Source organism: Polyodon spathula, chromosome 25 (assembly GCF_017654505.1).
Source record: "Polyodon spathula isolate WHYD16114869_AA chromosome 25, ASM1765450v1, whole genome shotgun sequence".
NCBI lineage: Eukaryota > Metazoa > Chordata > Actinopteri > Acipenseriformes > Polyodontidae > Polyodon > Polyodon spathula.
Genome location: NC_054558.1, coordinates 9,524,656 through 9,546,230, shown reverse-complemented (window position 1 = coordinate 9,546,230; position 21,575 = coordinate 9,524,656). Strand labels below are relative to the sequence as shown.

The 21,575-nt window shown below is 40.0% G+C and overlaps 1 protein-coding gene across 2 annotated transcripts in view; it reads left to right on the top strand.

The window, feature by feature from the left end:
- Window positions 1–21,575, top strand: part of LOC121299452 (copine-5) — a 128,927-nt gene continuing 107,352 nt past the window's right edge. For both annotated transcript variants that reach the window (XM_041227152.1, XM_041227150.1), the window contains exon 1: window positions 1–368. In XM_041227152.1, coding sequence (XP_041083086.1) covers window positions 253–368 — 116 coding nt within the window. In that variant the 5' untranslated portion in view covers window positions 1–252. The remainder of the gene's footprint in view (window positions 369–21,575) is intronic.

Below are 21,575 nucleotides of genomic sequence, written 5' to 3'. Positions count from 1 at the left end.
TTTCTTCACAGAAGTAGTTGTCTTGTGCTGGCAGAGTTAGGCGCCGCGATCCCGTGCGCTGGGTAGGGCAGTGCTGTAACTCGCCTCTGATTAAACACTTTCCCCTCGTTTTGCTCTGTTGTCCCTTCCTTCCCAGGGACCACACAAGGGGCTATCGACCCGGCTCCCTCTCTCTGTGTGAGGACTCCGTTTTGCGTCTCGGACTTTAATAGGGGAAGCCTGTCTGGAGCAAGGAGTGACCCGGATCTTTGGATGCCCATGGAGGGAGACGTTATGGACAAACTGGATGATATGGCCTCTGTGAGTGAGTTTGACCCCATCGCAGGCAATATTCCAGCCACCAAAGTCGAGATTACTGTGTCTTGCAGGTAAGGGTCTATCAATGGACCTAGTCCATGTTAGTTATGAGTGGACGTTTGCATTTTTTCTAACAACTGGTATTACCAAAGCATTACTACTAGTAGTAGTATATTGAACAGTTATTTGAATTGTGTCTTATGCATCATTATATCGTCACTTATATCGAACTCGTTTACTTTTAGTTCCCTCTTAGGTTTCTGCAGCACTCCATTTCATTCGCAGGATAGGATGTGCACTGTCAGTAGCAGGCTATTACCTGCGAATTCTGCGCGAGTTTCATCTGCTGCAAAGCACTGCAAAGCTGGGGCCGGTTTTATTTTGCATACCAGAAAGCGTTCAGCAGCTTCTGTTAGAATAGAGGTGTGTGCAAGCATCTTGCCAGGTATTTCAAACCCAGCTGGTTTAGTGGAGTCCTGTAAACGGGAATACTGATGTCAAATAATGAACACGACACGGAGCTCTACTCCCGTACATTACTAATACACTTACGCGTCTTCAACTTTTAACACGAGTTCACTGTGATTCTAGAGAGAATGGCTTGGTACTCCTATGAATAGATCATACATTGCAAATACAAGAGGTTGGACAATTTAGATGTTACATGGAGAAACAGAAAATTCATCTATCTATCCATCTCTCTCTCTCTCTCTCTCTATCTATCTATCTATCTATCTATCTATCTATCTATCTATCTATCTATCTATCTATCTATATATATATATATATATATATATATATATATATATATATATATATATATATATATATATATATATATATATATACACACACACACACACATCAATAAAAAGAAAGTGGACATTTATAAAAGAAACAGAAGGAGACATGCTCCACTGCAAGCAGAGTTTGACCACTAGGAGGTAGCAGTGTTTTAAAAAGATTGTTGTTATTGAAATATGTGAAACAGACCATTTCATAAAGATACAATTAGAAGTAGAAATAAGACCCTATTTAGACACATTCACTGTATATATTCACATTATATCTTTATTCTTTACTCTAATTTATATATGTGTATATATATATATATATATATATATATATATATATATATATATATATATATATATATATATATATATATATATATATATATATATATATATATATATATATATATATATATATATGCCCAATTAGAAATACGTTTCATTTAAACTGTATAGCCTTGATGTGTGGAATACAATTACTGTAAGGTATTTATTTTCAGAAAATAAATAATGCTGTGAAAGATTTAAGTTTAAATATCACTTTAACTCAATTCAATTACCTGGGTATTATTATTATTATTATTATTATTATTATTATTATTATTATTATTATTATAAACCACACATTTAAAGTGCACTCTATAGGCTTGTTATTTATTATCTTTTCTCAGAAATGTAATTACAGTGTAGATTTATCTCATCATTTATCTTTTACTTTCCAATGTATAACGATAACGAATCAGAAGAAAGATCAAAACTAATATCCAATTAACAAGTCTGTACCAAAATCTTATACACAAGAAACAGAGTTCTGAAAGTCAGTAACCAGGCTTTAAAATGCTGCGACAAGTGCTGCTGCAGTGCATCAGTGTTTTAGAAGACTCCCTGTCTCTGTTTTGTGATATTGCTTTAACTAGCCCAGTAACCTGCTGATGCATTCGCTGTTCATATTGTCTGACAGCACGTTGCTGCTCCTCCATTGGTTTCAAGTCTCAAGTCTTTGCCACTTGCAGGGTGTCCAATGGAAACTCAAGTCAGTAGGGTTGAATTGTCTTTAGTTGCTGCTGTTTGTTCTGGATATCAAAAACAATCCATTCCAGGAATGAAGACAGCCACTGTATCAGAGAGAAAATTGTCTTATTTGATATTTTATTCGAAATCTAAAGGTATTCTCACAAAGCTGCCTCTTATTGGCTGCCCTTCATTGTACATGCTGCTGGAAACGATGGCTTTCCAACTGATGTTTGACCTCAATCAGGCAGGGAGGAAACTGTAAAGAGAAACCCTAACTGCCTACCTGTTACAATGCCAAGCGGGGCTCTTGCAGAAAAAAGGATCTGCTCAGTTCTGTGGTCATGTGCTTGGATGCCTGTATTCTGATGGTTTTTTCTGTCAATGTTTATCTTTCTAAGATGCTGTACAGATTAAGGGAAGCCAAATGTTGCTTTATGCCTTTTAATGCACAGCCAGGCTCCTTTAATGCACCGCTGAGCACTGGTGTGTATGGACTGTATTCAGATACACATGAGTTAGCACATCCTGCACAGGGATTCAGCATGGCAGTCAGTGTGAACAGGGCTGATCTCCAATACAGTTTACACTCTATTATTAATAATGGACATCCAGCTGTACATTGCAATGTATTTCACTTGTCATAATAAGTGGCAACAGAATAAATGCAGAAAAGGAAAAACAGTAGATGTTTTTTTTGTTTTTTTTAGTAGTCGCCAATTCATTTCTACCCCATTTTTCAGGGGCCCGGTGAGCCAAGGACACCCTGGCTGACCTAAGCTCCCCGGACAATGCTCAGCCAATTGTCTGCTGCCCCCTGGGAGTTCCCACCCATGGCAACAGATTAGGCTGATCTCGAACCGGGGACATCCAGGCTATAGGGCACATCCTGCACTCCACGTGGAGTGCCTTTACTAGATGCGCCACTAAGGAGCCCCAGTGCGTTGGAGACTAAGGCACTGCAAGTACCCTTGGTGATTGGAAATTACTGTGCTTCAGGAGGAATCCTCCCACACAGATATTTTGCACCACTCGTGATTGCTATATAAAGTACCTGTCATTTGTTTTTTTCGAATTCTCTAAGCAATAAGTGTTTTTCAGCATGTTCATCTTTTCCAAATTTCAGCTTCTTCTCCTTCCTGCCATCAGAAAGTGCTTTTGATCCAAAATATTCAATGCAGATCTTTCATTCTGACAGCCGCCTGCCAAATGATAAATCCTCCATTTGTTGCTTGATGATAAAAGTTAGGAGAGTATTGTTTGGAAGCAAAGCAAATGGGAAGAATAGAAACATTGCAAAAAAAGAAAAAGCCAGTAAGCCATTTTAATATATGAGATGCAATCTCTTGGCTTCCACAAAAGAAAATATTAAGGCCTCTCGATTGAAACGAGAGAGAGAGAGAGAGAGAGAGAGAGAGAGAGAGAGAGAGAGAGAGAGAGAGCTTTGGCAATACTGCTAACGTTGTCATGCCAATAAAATACCTTTGAATTTGAATTTGAAGAGTACAGAGAACTGCTCTATATCCAAGTAGAGTCAGGATCTGACAAGATGCTCATCAATCACTGGAAATACTTCATGAAGAAGAAAAGTAATTGATAAACTGAAAACACACGACTTTAATAATTAGATACAATAATTACTTTCACACTTCAACAACAATATCAGTCTGCCCGACTAGTTCTATCATGTATCATGCTCTCTGAAAGAGAAAGAAGCCAAAATGTTGCAGCTAATTATTAAATTAGTGACTTTTCAGTTATTTATATATATATATATATATATATATATATATATATATATATATATATATATATATATATATATATATATATATACTGATGCACAATGAAAACACAACAGTCAGTAGATAGGTTTCTTGATTGCTTGAATAGTATTGTTCCTTGCGATACCAATGTACTGAGCTCAAGTCATGTGATTTCATAAAAACGCCAAGTGCTCATTGATTAAGAATCTGTATAAATAGCCATTCAAAAAGATTTTAATTAACGCAAGAAAGATACGACTGTGCCCCCCTTGAGTAATGAAGATCGCCTGTTTGCTAGTAGCATGATTGAGGGCGGGCCTGTCTGTAAGAGAAGTTGAATGAGATGTTCTGCTTCAACAATCAGCAGACTAGTCCAGAGAAACTAGTAAACTGGCTCTGTGAGGGACAGGCCATGTCCTGGAAGGCAGAGGATCACAACACTGACCCAGGACTGTTATGCTGACTGTTGCATTGTTCAAGCCAAACCGTGGGGTGGTGGAAGTGTTATGATGTGGGGAGGAATTTCCTTTAACACAAGAGCGACTTTGGTGCAGATTGAGTGCTTCCTTACTACTCAGAGAAAAAGAGCGAAAAGAGAGAAAAATACTCGATACTAACTTTGTAATGTTGTAATTTTGACTGAAAACGTATGATTCTTTGATCTGTATTTTTATTCACATTTTCTGTGATTTTGTTTGAGAAATCAGTTCAATTTTCTGTTTGAAAGGAGGAACAGAGTCTCCCAGCGGAGGAGAAATCGAGTCAGAAAGAGCTTAGAAAGTTTTTACCAGATGAAAAATACTCGATACTAACTTTGTAATGTTGTCATTTTGACTGAAAACGTATGCTTCTTTGATCTGTATTTTTATTCACATTTTCTGTGATTTTGTTTGAGATCTATATTTACAATAGTTCATTAAATCCATTAGACCTGAGTGTTGCGTTTCTTTTGTGCATCATTTTATATATCTATCCAACCCCCTGTGGACTATAGAAAAAGCAATTACACATCCATAAATAGGTTAGTGAACAAAAACATCATGCAAACTACTTTAAATACGGGGATGTTGTTCCCTTTAAAAGTAAATAAACATAACCCAGATTAATTACACTACAATACACAGTGTTGCTATGGGGTTTTCTATAAGCCATCTCCACGCAAAGCTTTAAAAAAAAATACAAAACACACGGTAAATGTACAGTAACCTGCAACTGATGGCTTCTTTTTTAACTCTAGAAGTCCCTGCCTCCCTGGTTCTGCTTTCTTAATATCTCTGTCACGGTACTTTGAAACTTTGAAACTTTAAAATAGCTGATAAGCAGCTCAGTTAGAACATTGCTTCGGCTATTTTAAATGAATGGCCGGTAAGCAATGTGATTATGAAGCTTGCTTTGTTTAATTCAAATTAATTTAAAAGCTACAACAATATCTGCAAGTGTGCGCTCCATCATAAAAACACATTACACAAAAAAATAGCTTTCTCGACTGGTATATTGAAATGTCACTGCTGACACAACCCTCCTCTCTTAAAGGGGAATGCACCATAAGGCTGATTTGCTATAACGCTTTCTTTCTGTTTCCATCAGGGACACTGCACTTGCTGCCAATGCCATTACTCTCATAGCCTACTTTTAATATTTATTTATCGAGGCGGTTAATTGATCAGAGCGGTTATGTGACGGTCCACTGTATGTGTACGTGTATATATACACACACACACACACACACACACACACACACTACCTGACCTTCGCATGGTACATGTGTTTATCAAAAGATAATGCAGGGACTTTTTGTTCAGTAGTCAACCAATCAACCAATCAATCAATCAATCAATCTAGTATAGCACCCTTTGCAACAAGCTGCCCCAGAGCTCTTCACATGGCAAAACAAGAACATGCACAGAGCAGCAAGCACTAGAAGCAGACCAACAAATTAGTAAATGCAATAAAATACGTAAGTATGATAAAATAATAAAAGCAGTAAAACATACAGCAAAAAGGCAGTAGTAATAATCATGTATACAGTACGATAGTTTTAAATCCTTTACAGAGACATTAAATTTAGGGCCCTGTAGCTGAATTCTCTACCATCTGTGTTTTTTTTGTTTTTTTTAATGTTTGGAACAGTGGCATGGGTGACCTGGAACATATGGGACCAATAAGTCACTCAGGTAGGATGGAGCCAACCCATTTTAGGCTTTTTTCTGTATTCGGGTGAAATCCAAAAACTCCCGGAATAGGTAATACTGTATATGAATAAACACATGCGCAGTTATCTGTTGTTGTCAGTAAGATGATTGACCTATTAGAAAAATGTGGCTTATATACCGTCAATCATAACCCCTTGGTTAACGATTGCACCACTCCCCCAATCCATGGCTGCCACATTGTTTCCCTTCCGGGCTGATGATTTAGTATACTGTAGCTCCGCCCCTTTTCTAGATGGTCGACTTCAACCTAACCCTAGGAATGAATTGTATGGCCATCCAGTCCAGGGCACTCTGTTCCCTTTATACAGCGCCCTCACGGGTCGGGAGGGAGATCTATCACCAAGAATCATTCTGTGTTCTCCGAAGTGTGTGCTGTCAGCTGCCCGTTTCTTTTCACACTGCAGACTCACCATGTAGCCAGCTCAGAGCTACAGTGTCGGAGGACAGTGCAGCTCTGGGCGGCTTACAGGCAAGCTTGCAGGCGTCCAGCCAGACCACAGATGTCGTTGGTGCGTGGTGAGCCGAGGACACCCTGTACAATCTAAGCCATCCCCCACCCAGGGTGGTGCTCGGCCAATTATGCGCCGCCCCCTGGGATCTCCCATCCACGGTTGGCAATGGAACAGCCTGGACTAGAACCGGCGTCCTCCAGGCTATAGGGTGCATCCTGCACTCCAAGTGGAGAGCCTTTACCAGATACATCACTTGGAAGCCCGCTCCCCAGCAAAATCTTAATTGAAAAGTGACAGGAATGTCCCCAGACCCCTCACCATATGCTGTCTTTATGTAGGTTACACAACCTGGCACCGTGTGTGTGTCACAGTACAGTAAATCACTACAGCTGTGCAAGCTTTCCTTATAGAAATACATGAATAAATCAGTTCAATTTTCTGTTTGAAAGGAGGAACAGAGTCTCCCAGCGGGGGAGGAATCGAGTCAGAAAGAGCTTAGAAAGTTTTTACCGGATGAAAAATGAACACAAATGGATTCAGTTGTTTTTCTCTTATAAATTCTACAGTAATGCATGTTTATGAAGAAGGAATGCACCAGCGGTAATAGATCTTTTAAAACACAGCTTCATCTGCACAGTAAAGCAGTATGAACGAGCACACAGTTTAACTGCCCAGAGGTAGAAGGAAATAGATCAGAAGCTCTGTCTTGTATCGTGTGAAAGCGGTTGGCGTTACACAACAAAGGAAAGCAATTAAAGAGTGGAAGAGCCTCCTGCTTCCGTTTATGTTCTTGGAGTGAATGACATGTGTAGCAGCAGCCTGAGCCTGGCAACCTATCTGACAGCTTAATGCGCAATAGAGTACAGTACAGATAGATCAACCTTCATTGAGCTCCACTGGGCCATGAGCCAGACATCTCACCAATGTGCCGCGCCAGGGTTCCTGATAATGCCAACCTCCTGCAATCTCTAGTGTCTGAGTACAATGACAGTGTCACAATGAAAGACAGGATTACATTTACTGGAGACTCATGTCTTGTTTTTTCCATTATGGCATGTTTGTATCTATTAATAACCAAGACTTATCGCTATGCAGTGTTTTTTTGCTTTGTTTAGTGTTTTGTCTACAGTGTTGATTGCCACGTTCTGCCTTCAAGTCAGAAATTTACATTTAAATGAAATTCCCTTAAAGAGAGCCGTTCAGTGTGTGTCAATATTGATCTGTAGTCAGTGTACAGTAGGGCTGACACCACGGCTCCTAATCAGTACCTAGGGCAAGGCTAATGCTACCAAATTAACCCTCAAACCCAATTTGACAGGACAAGTCATCCTGCCAAATGCACCACTTCCCCTACACTGCCATGTAAGATACGCAAGGGATTGACCAAACAGTTTCTTCTCAAAATACATCTGAGAGTGACTCAAGTTTTGTGCACCTCATTGCTAAAATAAGAAAGTTAGCGTTATGTTTTGGCAGGACACGGCTACATTGAACCCTGTACACAGATGGAAATGTAATGAGGAACCTAATATATGAAACTTTGGACAATTAAACAATACAGAAAGGGGATTGATCAGGCTGGTCTTGCTGTAAATGGATTTGCTGTTTATTATCAGAGAGACTATTAAACTATGCTGTCTGGAATACTTAGATTCAGAACGCCAGGTTTAGACGCAAGAGTTCCATTCTTAGAGCTCCAAATGCTTTTCTTTTCTATTTATACAGTATATACTTATACTCTACATTCCACTTTTTTTCAGCTGCAGGAATTTCCGCCCACTAGCAGAGGTGAATGTCAGACATAAATACATTTGAATGTGCTGCTGTGTGGCTAACGCCAACTAAAATTTAGTGCTTAAATTTAGTCCATTCTGCGGCAAAAATGTCACGCCATAGCATTTCAGAGAGTCAGACAAGCTCCATCTAGCAATATGTATTTTTGTGTGAAATCTAACACAAACGATTTGCATTTTAGAAGGGAAAATGACCCATTATTGTATCTAATTACAGTAATTTGCCAGCAATTATTATTCATTAAATCACAGTCGATTTAATGGGGGATCGGTGTTCTATGTTTTACAGCTTCTTTAACCAGTAAAATACATTTCTGTAGGGTTCTTTAAGCTTCACACAGTTTAATGTTGATTTTAACAATATTTAAAATATGATATTTTCTATGTTTGTATAACTAGGCATACTGGGTGCATCAGGTTTTTCTGAATATGCCCTGAATATCAGACGTGTCTTCTGACAGTCCGAAACTCCGTCTGTTTTAACCCGACTCTCATCCGAACATTGCTTCCATCATAAAATGAAACACTTTTCTGCTGTTTTCCGACAGGTGGAATAGGTGCGATTTAAATATTGGGAAAAAAAAGCACATTGGAAATGTGAAAAAATGGCAAGTTATCAAACGTACCCATCCATTTAAAATAGAGATATCAAAAACAAAAGCCAAGTTTCAAGAAACCATTGGGGCAACCTTGGCCAGCACAAAGCAAATAGGCACAACTGTAAAACCAATGGCGGTCAAGGTTGCCCCAATTGTTTCTAAGAACTTGGCTTGTGTTTTAGATGCAAGTTCAATCCGCTTTTATTGCACGTGAAACCTTGACTCCCTTTGGTTTTACAGCTGTGCCTATCTGCTTTGTGCTGGGCAAGGCTGCCCCAATTATTTCTTTTAACTTAGCTTGTGTTTTTGATATCTCCATTTTGAATGGCTGGGCACTTTTGATAACTTGACACTTTTTCACATTTCCAATGTGATTTTGCTTCAGATATCACTTCTGTTTTCACTTAATGGATAGTAGCACACACACACACACATTACAGGAATAGCAAAATTGTTCAACCTATATTGAGACAATGTATTGCCGTTTGGGTAGGATTAATGTAAATAGTAGCCTGGTCTGTTGAAAGGGTTAAGATGTGAATCTGTGTAGCGTAGAGGTTATGTAGTTGGAGTGAAAGTATGACTAGTTAGGGTTCAAATCGATATGCAGGTGTGGCAAAGTGGTTAACTGTGTGCAGGTGAAGGTAATGCAGCAGTGATTAATAAACAGACAGACAATTATAATCCAGGTTGTTTAATGGTTTTAAAATCCAATGGCCTGATGGCAAAACAACAGTAAATAATAACAATGGTAATGAAGCAATACAGCGGCCTGTATTGCTGATTTGTAATCCGCGGGTTGTCCCTGAAATAATAACAGTCCCGTTTCAGTTCACCTACATGTAACACATGCACAAACGGTTTGACACCAGAGTAGGGGGGTAAGGGGATGTGACAGGGAACTGCCCCGTCTATATGAATGTGTTTGGAACTGGCAGGGAGGGGATTAAATTCCTCCCTGCCAGGAAAACATGTGAGAATGTGGCTGGAGCTCTAATTGAATGATTAGTAATTATTGATTAATTGGGCCAGCCACAGGGGATAAAAGCCAGGGGAGAGGCCCTGGCTGAGAGGGTTTTTTTCTGTTTGGGAGTTTGCTTTATGTTGGAGAGTTTTTCTATTTTTGTTTAGAAGAAAGGCGTGCCTTGTTTTAAAAGACTTGGATTCTGACCATTTATTTTGTAAGTTCACTTTGATTATTTATTTTTGAACCTCTTTTTGTTGGCCCTTGTGCCTGTTTATTTGATTATTTTTATTTAATAAATAACTTTATTTTTGACTTTACATTGTCTCTGAGCGTCAGCCCTCTGTTATCCTGCCACAGGAGGGTATGGAGGAGTGCTGTTGGGTTGATTAATACAGACGCAATGGTGCAAAACCTGTGACTGCAGAGCAACAAGCCTCTTAGTCGTAAAGACTCTGGTCTGCTGTGTGATTGATTATTGTAGCGCTGCAGCAGAGCAAACAAGATCCCACACTGCATCCTCAACAGACTGCCACAACCACGGGTCCATGTAAATTCTTTGACTGTCCAGGGAGTTCACACTTACCAACAGAGCAATTTGAGCTTGGCTTTCCTCCACTCTTTCTCAAGCTGTAACTGAAGCACAGGTGAGATTTCATTATCTAGCAGACTCCTTTAATAAAGCAAGACTTTGAAAAAATAACTGTCAACTGAACAAATGCGGTGTGTGTTTTTTTGGTGATAAATCTGTTGCTTCAGTGGAGAAAGCTCCAGAGGGAAGGTCTTCAGCAGTCAGAGCAAATGTTACTAAAACAACACGCACACATTCAATTGTTATATCGTTTAGGCAGCGCATGCTGTTTTAATGTTTTAGAGCCCATCTGCTGTGGGCTATTGCCTGCTAATAAAGCTTCCTGATTGGTGGATGCCACAAATGTCTGTTCGAGGTGGAAAAACTATTGCTGAGCACATATACCACAAACAGTCAAAAGTGCTGTATACAGATGTCATAAAGATGGCTTTGTGTGGCGTTGGTGGTGACGTCAGACCAGGGAAGCAGTATATAGACAGATGGTGGTACTGGGCTAAAACGGCCACAGCCGTATATTTATTAAAGAATAAAACAAAAACACTTATACAAAACACAAGAGAAAGGGCACATTGGCCGAAACAAAACAAACATAAACAATAATAACCATTCCTAGAAACGACTGGCTTTCACTCTGTAGTCATGATAACATTCTCTCTCTCTCTCTCTCTCTCTCTCTCTCTCTCTCTCTCTCTCTCTCTCTTTGTATTTACATCCGTCTTCTAAGCTCTCTCAAGCTCTCCCTCTAATGAGTCTGGAGTGGGTCTTTTTATATCCTGTGGCTGGAGCCTTAATTACCCATTAATCAAATAATTACCTTATTAAGGCTCCAGCCACATTCCCACGAGATTTTATAAGGATGGGGGTTTAACTAAACCCAACTATACCCTATAAGACCATCTTTTTCACCGGTCTCAAATAATACATTACAATGATGGACGACCTTCAATAATACTAATTAAAACATACAGAAATATACACAAGGGGTGGGTACCCCGTCACAACAGTATGGTAAATCCTGATCTCAACTTGAAATACCCACTTGTGCGTAGCGAATAAAGTGATTTCAGAAGGAAAAAACTGCCTCTCTAATTGTGGCATACATTCCACACTCCTGGGACCGTGCAGGAGAGGGGGGTTTGATTGTCCTCCTAGAACTGAGACACATTAGTGCCATTATTGCAGCTGTATTAAAATAAATCCCCTTCCCTCTGATTGAGCCACACTGCTGCTGACTGCTGATAACCAGAATAGCTGCAGCAAATTTAAAAAAAAAAACTGAGAATGGATAATGGGTTTCCAATACTGTCCTGTATCATGCATGGATAATGGATTTCCAATACTGTCCTGTATCATGCATGGATAATGGATTTCCAATACTGTCCCTTATCATGCATGAATAATGGATTTCCAATATGGTTTTAGCTCACAGTATGCACCAACATATTTAAAACGTCAAGCAATTAAAAAATAAAAAGCAGCATTGCAGACATTCAGTGATAGTCCAAGCAGGACCCATTCTGGAACTTCAGGCACAGTCAATGATTGCAATGATTCAATTCAAGTTTTTGATGAAATGTCACAAACGGTACAGTAGGGAGTAATATGCATTTAGAGTGGGGGCTGGAAGCCAATTAGAGCCCAGGTAACATGATGAGCCGTGCAGTGGCGAGGGAGGCTGCTGTAACTCCCTGCAGTGCTGCGCTGATACATCTTTGTTCAGACACAGTGGATCATTATTGTAACAAATAACAGGATGCAAGAGATACTGATTGAGAACTATAACAAAGGAACAAGATATTTCTGAACATGGCCTTGTCCAGTGCTGTGGTCTGCTTTGAAAAGCAGTGGCATGTAATTTCTCTTTAATGGAGTCCAGATGCACTGTATTGTATTTATCTGGGCAGAATCACTTCAGTGTCACTCTCGCTAGCCCTTCTGCTGCAATGGTTTTCTATTGTTTCTTCTAAATTTAAATTTGGAATATAACCATATTTTTGCCTGGTGTTTTCCATACTTGTTTTACATGCTCTGCAGAGAAAAGTATGCATGGTTTAAGATGTTGATTTTTAGCTTTGGAGCACCAAGTACCTTATAATCTAAATTGTGCTAGAAGTTTTCCTAAATAATCCTAAGAAGATTCCCTATTAGGTCTTCATTAAGCATTAGCTGGGTGGAGATGTGCAGTGGTGCTCTGTCTGCACACTCACCAGGGTTCAGGGCTGGTGTATAGAGGTGCTAACTTGGTTGTTGCCTAAAAATGTATTTGTTTGTCTGGACTTTATAAGGCCTTTGTGATAAAACGTGCTGTTAAAACTTGTTTGTCTTGTGGGCAGAGATGCCACACAATGCAAATAGGTTTCTCAAAGCAAGTATATCTCAACTGAGACTGCAGAGATAGTGTAAATGATCATATCTTTGTTGCATTTACCTGATATGTGACACCAAACCGAGCTGCAATTTAAATCCTAACAGCTCAAAACAAACTCACTGGGATCAACAATCTCAGTTAACCTTTAATTAAAAAGAAACACACTTCAAGGATTGTGTTTACCATTTGTTAACATGAAAAAAATCTATTCAAATAATAACAATAAAACATATAAAACATATTGTATAGCTCTTATGTTCAAAAACCTTATTTTGCACTGCAAATTGTTGCAATCCAGTCTAAATTTTGAATTTATTTACACACACCAGAAATAAAAAAAATAAAAAACATACAAAAAAAAGTTTCCCCACAGCATTCAAACACCGCCTCTGCTGCAGTAGACTCCCTGTGGATCATAAAACCTTCCGTAACACTAAAAAATAACTGATACCAAAAGAAACAGCTTGACAAATGTTCTTGCAGAGCTGTCTTCTTTAGAACATGTTTGTCTCCCTCAGTTTCTTTTTGTATAACTGAAGATTTATGATCAGGTTTTGTGATGGATGCATCTGAATTCACTTGAAGTGCACCAGTGCATGAACAAGCCCTATATGGAAGCATAGATCATTATTACAAGACTAGACTCCATCAATACAAGTTGATTGCAGTTTGATGACAGGTCCCGATGCTGCTTATAACCCATTAGTCCTTGGAGAGAGAGCTCAGTCCCCTGTTCTCCCCAGGCAATAACATTCCTGTGCAGGTGTGGAAACGGGAGTCTGGAGATCTATCCTCAGCTCACTGAGCACCCCTGAGCTTTTATTGTATGTAGGCACAGTTGTCTCCACTAAGAAAACACCCCTTGGGAAGCAAACAAAATGTTGTTATAGCCAAAGTTCCTCTAAGACTAATTTAGCCAACAGACACAATATGAATCAATACAAAATCAAAAAAATCTGTGAAGTTACAATGCATCCATGAGGTAGCTCACCAGTTGGAGCTCTGCATCTCCAACTACTATCATCTTTATTTATAAAACGGAATGTTTGCATGCTGCATGCTGATTGGCTGTTGAGGATTTTTTACCCTGCATTTAAATAGTACAATGAACGATGGAACAAGTAAATCATCAGTTTAAAAAAATGCAAGAGACACAAAGATTTAACAAGTCAACAACTTAATGGAATCGAAGAAAAGTAAAATAATTGGACAGCTGGTGTTTTTATTGATTTGATTAAACAAAGAAATGGTTATCGGCTTAAAAAACAGTTTGTCTTGAAAATGTAAACGGACTGTTAGGATAATTCTATGTTTTAGAATGCAATTCGGTTGGTCAAGAGTACTCCGTGCCGGTCTCAATCGAACAAAGTAAATAGTAATACAAAAAATAAAAACCGGTCTAAACAGTGCTGACATAAACCGTAATCATAGTTAATGACCAAGCATTACAAATGCCAATCATGTCTTTTTGTATTGGCTTCTCCATGTCAGTGGTAGTGATGCATGGATAGTGAACTTTGTCCTTGGCTTTTCTGTATCTTTTCAAAAATCCACGGACCACAGGTTGTGAACCACTGCTCTAGGTTATAGGACATGAATAACCATGTAATTACACTGTAATAACCAGGTTATTAACAGTGGTTGTGGCTGTTACATGTTGACTTGTGCAATTACAGTAACCTAGCAATTATCAAGAACATAATCTTGAGACTACTTGATTAAAGTAACTACATGATAACACCACAGCACTTGTCAGAGCATTAACCTTTAATAGTTATCAAGTTCTTATCATGCTATTGCATGCTTGATAGTTATCAGGCTATTGCCATGTTACTACATGTTTGATAGTTATCAATTTGTTTCCATGTTATTACATGAATCATAGTTATCAAGTTCTTATCATGTTATTACATGATTGGCAGTTATCAAGTTCTTATGATGCTATTATAAGATTGCTAGTTATCGTGTTATTATCATGTTAGTACATGACAATGCATGCCCTGCAATCTCAAGTGATACAGAAAAGGCAAATAGAACTCACTCTGTAGGATCCTTGCAGTCAAGGTGGAGCCACCTCGAATCCCATTAAAGAATTGGAAAGAACCCCTTATCCTTCAGGTAACATTAAATCAGCTGAAGCAATGCAAACATTATCACAGCTATTAAACCACTACATTTACCCTATGATGCAAAGAGCACACTGTGCTGTGTTGTTCCTTACCAATGGAATTTCACTGTTGTTCTGTATCCAGTGTAAGTTACTGGCATGTAAAGTCACAGAACAGTACACACAAAACATTACTGATCTAGACAGACCATGCCCTGGTTTTGAATTCCTCTTGTTAATTCAATGTTACTCACGCTACGTTTTGTTATCTCATCTATGTTTTTGTAACAGCATGTTTTTTTGGGTTTTTTTTTGGTTTTCACAAACCAACGACCCTCAGCCTTCATCAGTGGGGTCACCATGTATCAGAGGCATGTAAAGGTCTGTGGGCTCCCTAATTCTCTGCTAATGCCCATATGCCGAGGTTATGTAGCTGTTGTAATATCTGTTGACACATTGCAATTATGGTCCCTTGGATACTGTAATGCCAGCTAGCAGCTTGGATTAAATCCACAGAAAGACATTCTTAGAGCTTTTGGCTCACCAGTTATTACACACTTTCCAATTTTAGATACCAAGCTGCAGTCTTATTATTAGTTATGTTCTGCGATGTTTAACCTCTTGGAATTCTATTTGAAACAACAAGCCCCATTCACAAAAGCTGTTGTGGTTTTTTAAATAACTGTTTGGTGGAGGTAGGGGGCATTTGTGAAGCTTGTATTGTTGATGAAGCCTGGAAAAACAAAGCTTGTTAATGTGCATGTTAAACTAAATAATTACAACATTCATTAAATTCATTGCTGTCAACTGTTGCCTGGAAAGACAAATCCTCATAATGCAAGCTCTCTTAGAGAAGGAAAGGAAATCCTGCATGCTGTAACCAGAATGGATATGAGGGCAGTAGTGGGGTTCCTGCATGCTGTAACCAGAATGGATATGAGGGCAGTAGTGGGGTTCCTGCACGCTGTAACCAGAATGGATATGAGGGCAGTAGTAGGGTTCCTGCATGCTGTAACCAGAATGGATATGAGGGCAGAAGTGGGGTTCCTGCATGCTGTAACCAGAATGGATATGAGGGCAGTAGTGGGGTTCCTGCATGCTGTAACCAGAATGGATATGAGGGCAGTAGTGGGGTTCCTGCATGCTGTAACCAGAATGGATATGAGGGCAGTAGTGGGGTTCCTGCATGCTGTAACCAGAATGGATATGAGGGCAGTAGTGGGGTTCCTGCATGCTGTAATCAGAATGGATATGAGGGCAGTAGTGGGGTTCCTGCATGCTGTAACCAGAATGGATATGAGGGCAGTAGTGGGGTTCCTGCATGCTGTAACCAGAATGGATATGAGAGCAGTAGTGGGGTTCCTGCATGCTGTAACCAGAATGGATATGAGGGCAGTAGTGGGGTTCCTGCATGCTGTAACCAGAATGGATATGAGGGCAGTAGTGGGGTTCCTGCATGCTGTAACCAGAATGGATATGAGGGCAGTAGTGGGGTTCCTGCATGCTGTAACCAGAATGGATATGAGGAGCAGTAGTGGGGTTCCTGCATGCTGTAACCAGAATGGATATGAGGGCAGTAGTGGGGTTCCTGCATGCTGTAACCAGAATGGATATGATATAATGAGGAGATTCAGTTTGCATCAACTCTGTTATAGTTAATGAGGAGATTCAGTTTGCATCAACTCTGTTATAGTTAATGAGGAGATTCAGTTTGCATCAACTCTGTTATAGTTAATGAGGAGATTCAGTTTGCATCAACTCTGTTATAGTTAATGAGGAGATTCAGTTTGCATCAACTCTGTTATAGTTAATGAGGAGATTCAGCTTGCATCAACTCTGTACAATGTGGCTAGAGGCTTGTGATCATCATGGTATAGCTGTCATCTTTTATTATGCTAATTGAAAGCTAATGTGTGCACGCTACAACAATGCTGCTTACGAGTGAAAGGGTAAGCGAATAATTGCATCATGCCTTGAGATTCAAAGATGTATCAATGATCCTTACAGCTCAAATTGAACATTTGATTGAAAAATGAATGTGTTTCATTCAGCGGAACTAAAATTAATCTGCATTAGCAAAGGGCCTATTTCTAATTAAAATAAAACAAATGTATTTCCACATAATGTATTAGCACTCTTCGCCCAAAAGAATATAGTAAAAATGGTAGAAGAAATATTTAATCTGTAACACAGAGTGCGGAAACCTCTTCAGGTCCTTGAGGGGGAATGATCAGAGGTATATTTGCACATACCCTTTGCACTGAAGTTCCTTTAATGCAATCCGCCAATCATGACACACGCGCCTCCTGGAGTGCTTAATAAGAATGTTTAAAAGTGTGTGTGTGTGTGTGTGTGTGTGTGTGTGTGTGTGTGTGTGTGTGTGTGTGTGTGTGTGTGTGCGTGCGTGCGTGTGTGTGTGTGTGCGTGAGGCTGAAGGGAGGACCTTTCATTTCATATAAGGTCTCAGATGTATGGGTACTTATTATCAGGGCCATCACTGTGCAGTGCAGCTGTAGAGAGCTGGTTAATTATAGATCTTCTGAGAGGAGAGAAAATACTCACTCAGAGAAAAAACTGAGTGGGAGCAGAGCTGGCTTAAGAAATCTTTAAAATGAGTTAGAGATGGCCAGTGAGTGGGCTCAGTTTATATAGTTTAGATTCCATCTCAAAATGAAGATGGAATTGCAATGCATTTGTTATGACGTTACGGCACACGATAGACCGCATGTCACTGTGAATAGAGTGTGGCACCAACACGGCCAGACAAGACAGCAATGCTTTGTTCTGGATGGATATATGAACCGTTCATTCCTTCAGTGAGGGTTTGGGTGGAATTCTGTGGTGATGTTTGTTTTCCACACACTGAGCACTTCATCCCCCTTGAACAGCATTGCAGCAGGACAGGTATTCCTGTGAGAATACCCATCCAGAAGAAGCATTTACTCCTGCTTTTATTGAAGCCCTCGGAGCTGTAATAAAAGGTTGATCCATAAACAATGTTACAAGTCTTTGTTAAGGACTAGCACATAAGGCTGGTAGAGCAGCCCAAGAACAGGGAAAGGTTTTGGGGGAGAGGAAATACAGCTCAGAGTCACATTATAGGCTGTCAGCTGCAATGTGGCAGAACCTTCGCATTCTGTTCTTCTCTTGAGACTAAATGAAAACTCTTTGTACAGTTGTGACAGGATAGTGCTGTGAGCCCAAGGAAGAGAGACTCAGAGACAGGAAGCTGCAGAGAAGCGCTGTTGCACACGTTTATTAATCACAAAAACAGGAACAAGCAAAACAGACACAAGGGCCAAAATAAACAGTTTAAACAAAACAATATACCCTTGTAGACTGGACATTTGCCTTCAGATACCAAACACAACACAGTTCAACACACAGGCCAAAACACACCTTCCCCAAACAAAGGATTTCTACTCCCATTTATACAGGCGGCCACTCCCCACTCAGCACTCAGTTACCTAATTGGGGAATGGCCACACCTGTGATTGGGCAGTGATAGAATTAACCCCATCACTGCCAGCCTTACATTCACATAAGTAGGACCCCTGCCTTGCCGCATCGGTGAAACAGGTTCTGCAGAGACACAGGAAGTATTTTATAAATCACTGAGACACAGTTCATCTCTGAAGTATCTCTAAAGCCGACTGCAGGCCTGTGTTTCATGTATTTCATGCACTTCATGTAGCCTCTTCCTCTTTGGGAATGTATTCCAGTATGCAGTGACGCACTTCATGTAACAACCCCCCCCCCTTCCATGCTCAAATGACAGAGAGCAGGAATTGGTACATTTTGGGGAATTGATGTCAGTGATTGTTCAATTAAAAGAATGCTGCACATTAAAGACGAATAACGAAACAAGACAATGGTGTTTTCTTTGTGAGTTCAGCTTCCCCCTGAGCTGCAGGTACCAATTTCAATGATAAGCTTGCTTCCAGGAGATTCAGAGGGATTTCATTCTGCTTGCAAATATCAGTAGCAATGTAAAAAATAAATTGAAACAGTGCTGTTTCAATATCTGGCAAACCTCTTTAGAACACCCACCCACTACTTATCAAGTTGTTATTGTGATGTAGACCCTGAATTGGGTGTGTTTCACTTTTCTGATGATTTGGAGTAAATCGCTTTGAGAACTTAGACCCAGATGTTTTCTTGTGGCACTGTACTCGTGTTTCCCCTGCCATTGTGTGAGCAGTAGGAACATTCAGTTTGAATTACAATCCCATTATTGTTCCAGTGCCAATCTAGGATGACTTAAAGAAAGAGATCTCTCAGGACTCATTACAGGAGAGAAGAGGACAGCCTCGGGATCAGAGCTCATCCTCTCCTGTTCTGAACTGAACCAGATTGGAATGGAAGACCCACAGCATGAAATCTAATTGCTTTTTGATATTTTGTTTGCACACATTCATGATATCTGACAGTCTGTCAGGTTCTGCTGAGAACAATAGAAACCATTCTTGTCCAGATCTGGTTAGAAGAAAACAGTAAAAGAACAGGAACCCACTTGCTCCCTACAAGGTAGGTTGCATTAACAGCAGAATGAGCTCCTTGATGGAAACCCAAGACCTTGGCAGGGTTGCAGGATGCAGACAAAATAAGAAATCTTGACAACTATTCAATAAACAAAAAAATAAACATCATTTGGTGCATTCCCCAAATCCCCTTAGTCACTGGAAATGACTGCTGAGTTCCTTCCAATTGTACTCTCAAGGATAAGAGAACTATTTATTTAGTATTATTAATAATTAATAATTATTGCTCATGGTTTCTTTATCGGGAATGTCATGATTTCCATTACATGAGAGTAGATGTTAAAACTTCATGCTTATTTGAACTTGGCTCTCGCCAAGATAAGCACCAACTAAAACGTAGCTTTACAGTAAACTAATGTGATCCATCTGTATCTCCATCCATTGGTGTTTCTTTCCATCTGATAATGTAGCTATCCTTCTGCTTGGTGTTGATGGCTGAACTGTAATGCTGGCTCCAGGGATCAGCTTATTTTGCCTCCCCAGCGCATCAGCACACACAACGGCTGCGATGCTGGCTCCGGGGATCAACCACAGTGCAGTTTCCCCAGTGCATCAGCATGACAACTGTCTGGATTGAGCTAAGTAGGGTACATCTCTGGGGTCTTCAAGTGGGCACCTTCCATCCTTGGTGTTTCGGCGACTAGCCCATGGCACCTCAAGAGGGCTCGACAGTGATTCTGGCGTCCCAGCATCACCCGCCTCCATCCCCCACTCAACTCAGTTCAGCTTACTTACCCGTACATTAGCGTTGCTTTCTTTGTATTGTGCTTGAGATCCCCAGACAGAATCTTTCCATCTCAACCACAGCCAATTGCTGCTCCTTTCTGCTGCTTCACATAAGTTATTCACTGTGCGACGCAACACTTGGCCACTGAACCCGACATCTCTGAGAAACCGGGTTGTAGAATGTGCCACAAATCCTCAACAACCCACCTCCACTGGGTAAACTCGGACTCTCCAGCCTCGCTGTTTCACTTCAGCAGCTACTTGAGCATGCCAAAGTTTCTTCCTCATATTAATGATTCTGCAGTAATAATTAGATTATCTGACCAGATTGATTTTTTTTCCTAACACCCCTTGGTCCCAGTAAGTTTTGGATAATAGATGTTTCATCAGAGAGCACACACTGCAGTTCTAATACCCAACTGGCAAAGTGCCACTGCACTGTGGAGTAATAGAGACATTTACAACTGTTAGAGGCTTTGTATTGGCAAGGTTGAGAGTCATGAATGAGGAGGCTTTGGATTAATTTACAGGTCAGAGCAATTCTTCAGAGACAGGCTTCTGAGACTGCATATCCAGAACAGAATAAAATAGCACAAGTTATTATTGGAATGATTATCCCATTTGGGTCACAAATGAAGACAAAATAAGGCAGTACCTGACCTGCGATCTTGGTTCTTGTCTTCCTTTTTTATCTTGTTTTTCTGCATGAAACCACAGTACAATATCCCTGTGTATTATGATGTTTATAGAAAGTGGGTTTTGTTCTTGAGCTAGGTATTTCCTGCAGTCTTTTGCTTTAATTGACTTTGCATTGGTACTCTTTACTTTGCTGCACGTGACTGGGGTGGGGTGGCTCCTACTATGCTGTCAATTCAAAGACTGACTTCAGTGTTCTCTGCTGCTTCACTGTGGAAACATTGTGTTTTCTGAGATGAGATGAGTGGCTTGCACACACATCTATTGCTCAAGTACACTTGAAATCAACACCTACACATTCTCTCAACAGCGATTCATGGACTGGCACAACACTGTACAACTGGTTGTGTACCATCAATCAGCAATCAGCAAAGGTCAAGCTGTGAGTGGAAAGCTGTGAAGTCAGCCAGGCTGGGTTTATGCTCGCTGTTTGCAATCCCACTGAAGTAGGCTCTCAGGTGACAGAGAAAATATCAAAGACACTTGGATCTGCCCTTTTACCAATGGTGTTCTGCCCTGTCGTGTCATTCGGAGAAACAGAGGCTGGTAATTAGGAACAAAAGCTAGCATTAGCATTAGAATTGATTGCTTCTTAAATGCAATCTGCATTTTTTTCTGATTAAATTAACATAACTAGCAAGTTTTTGCTTTAAAAG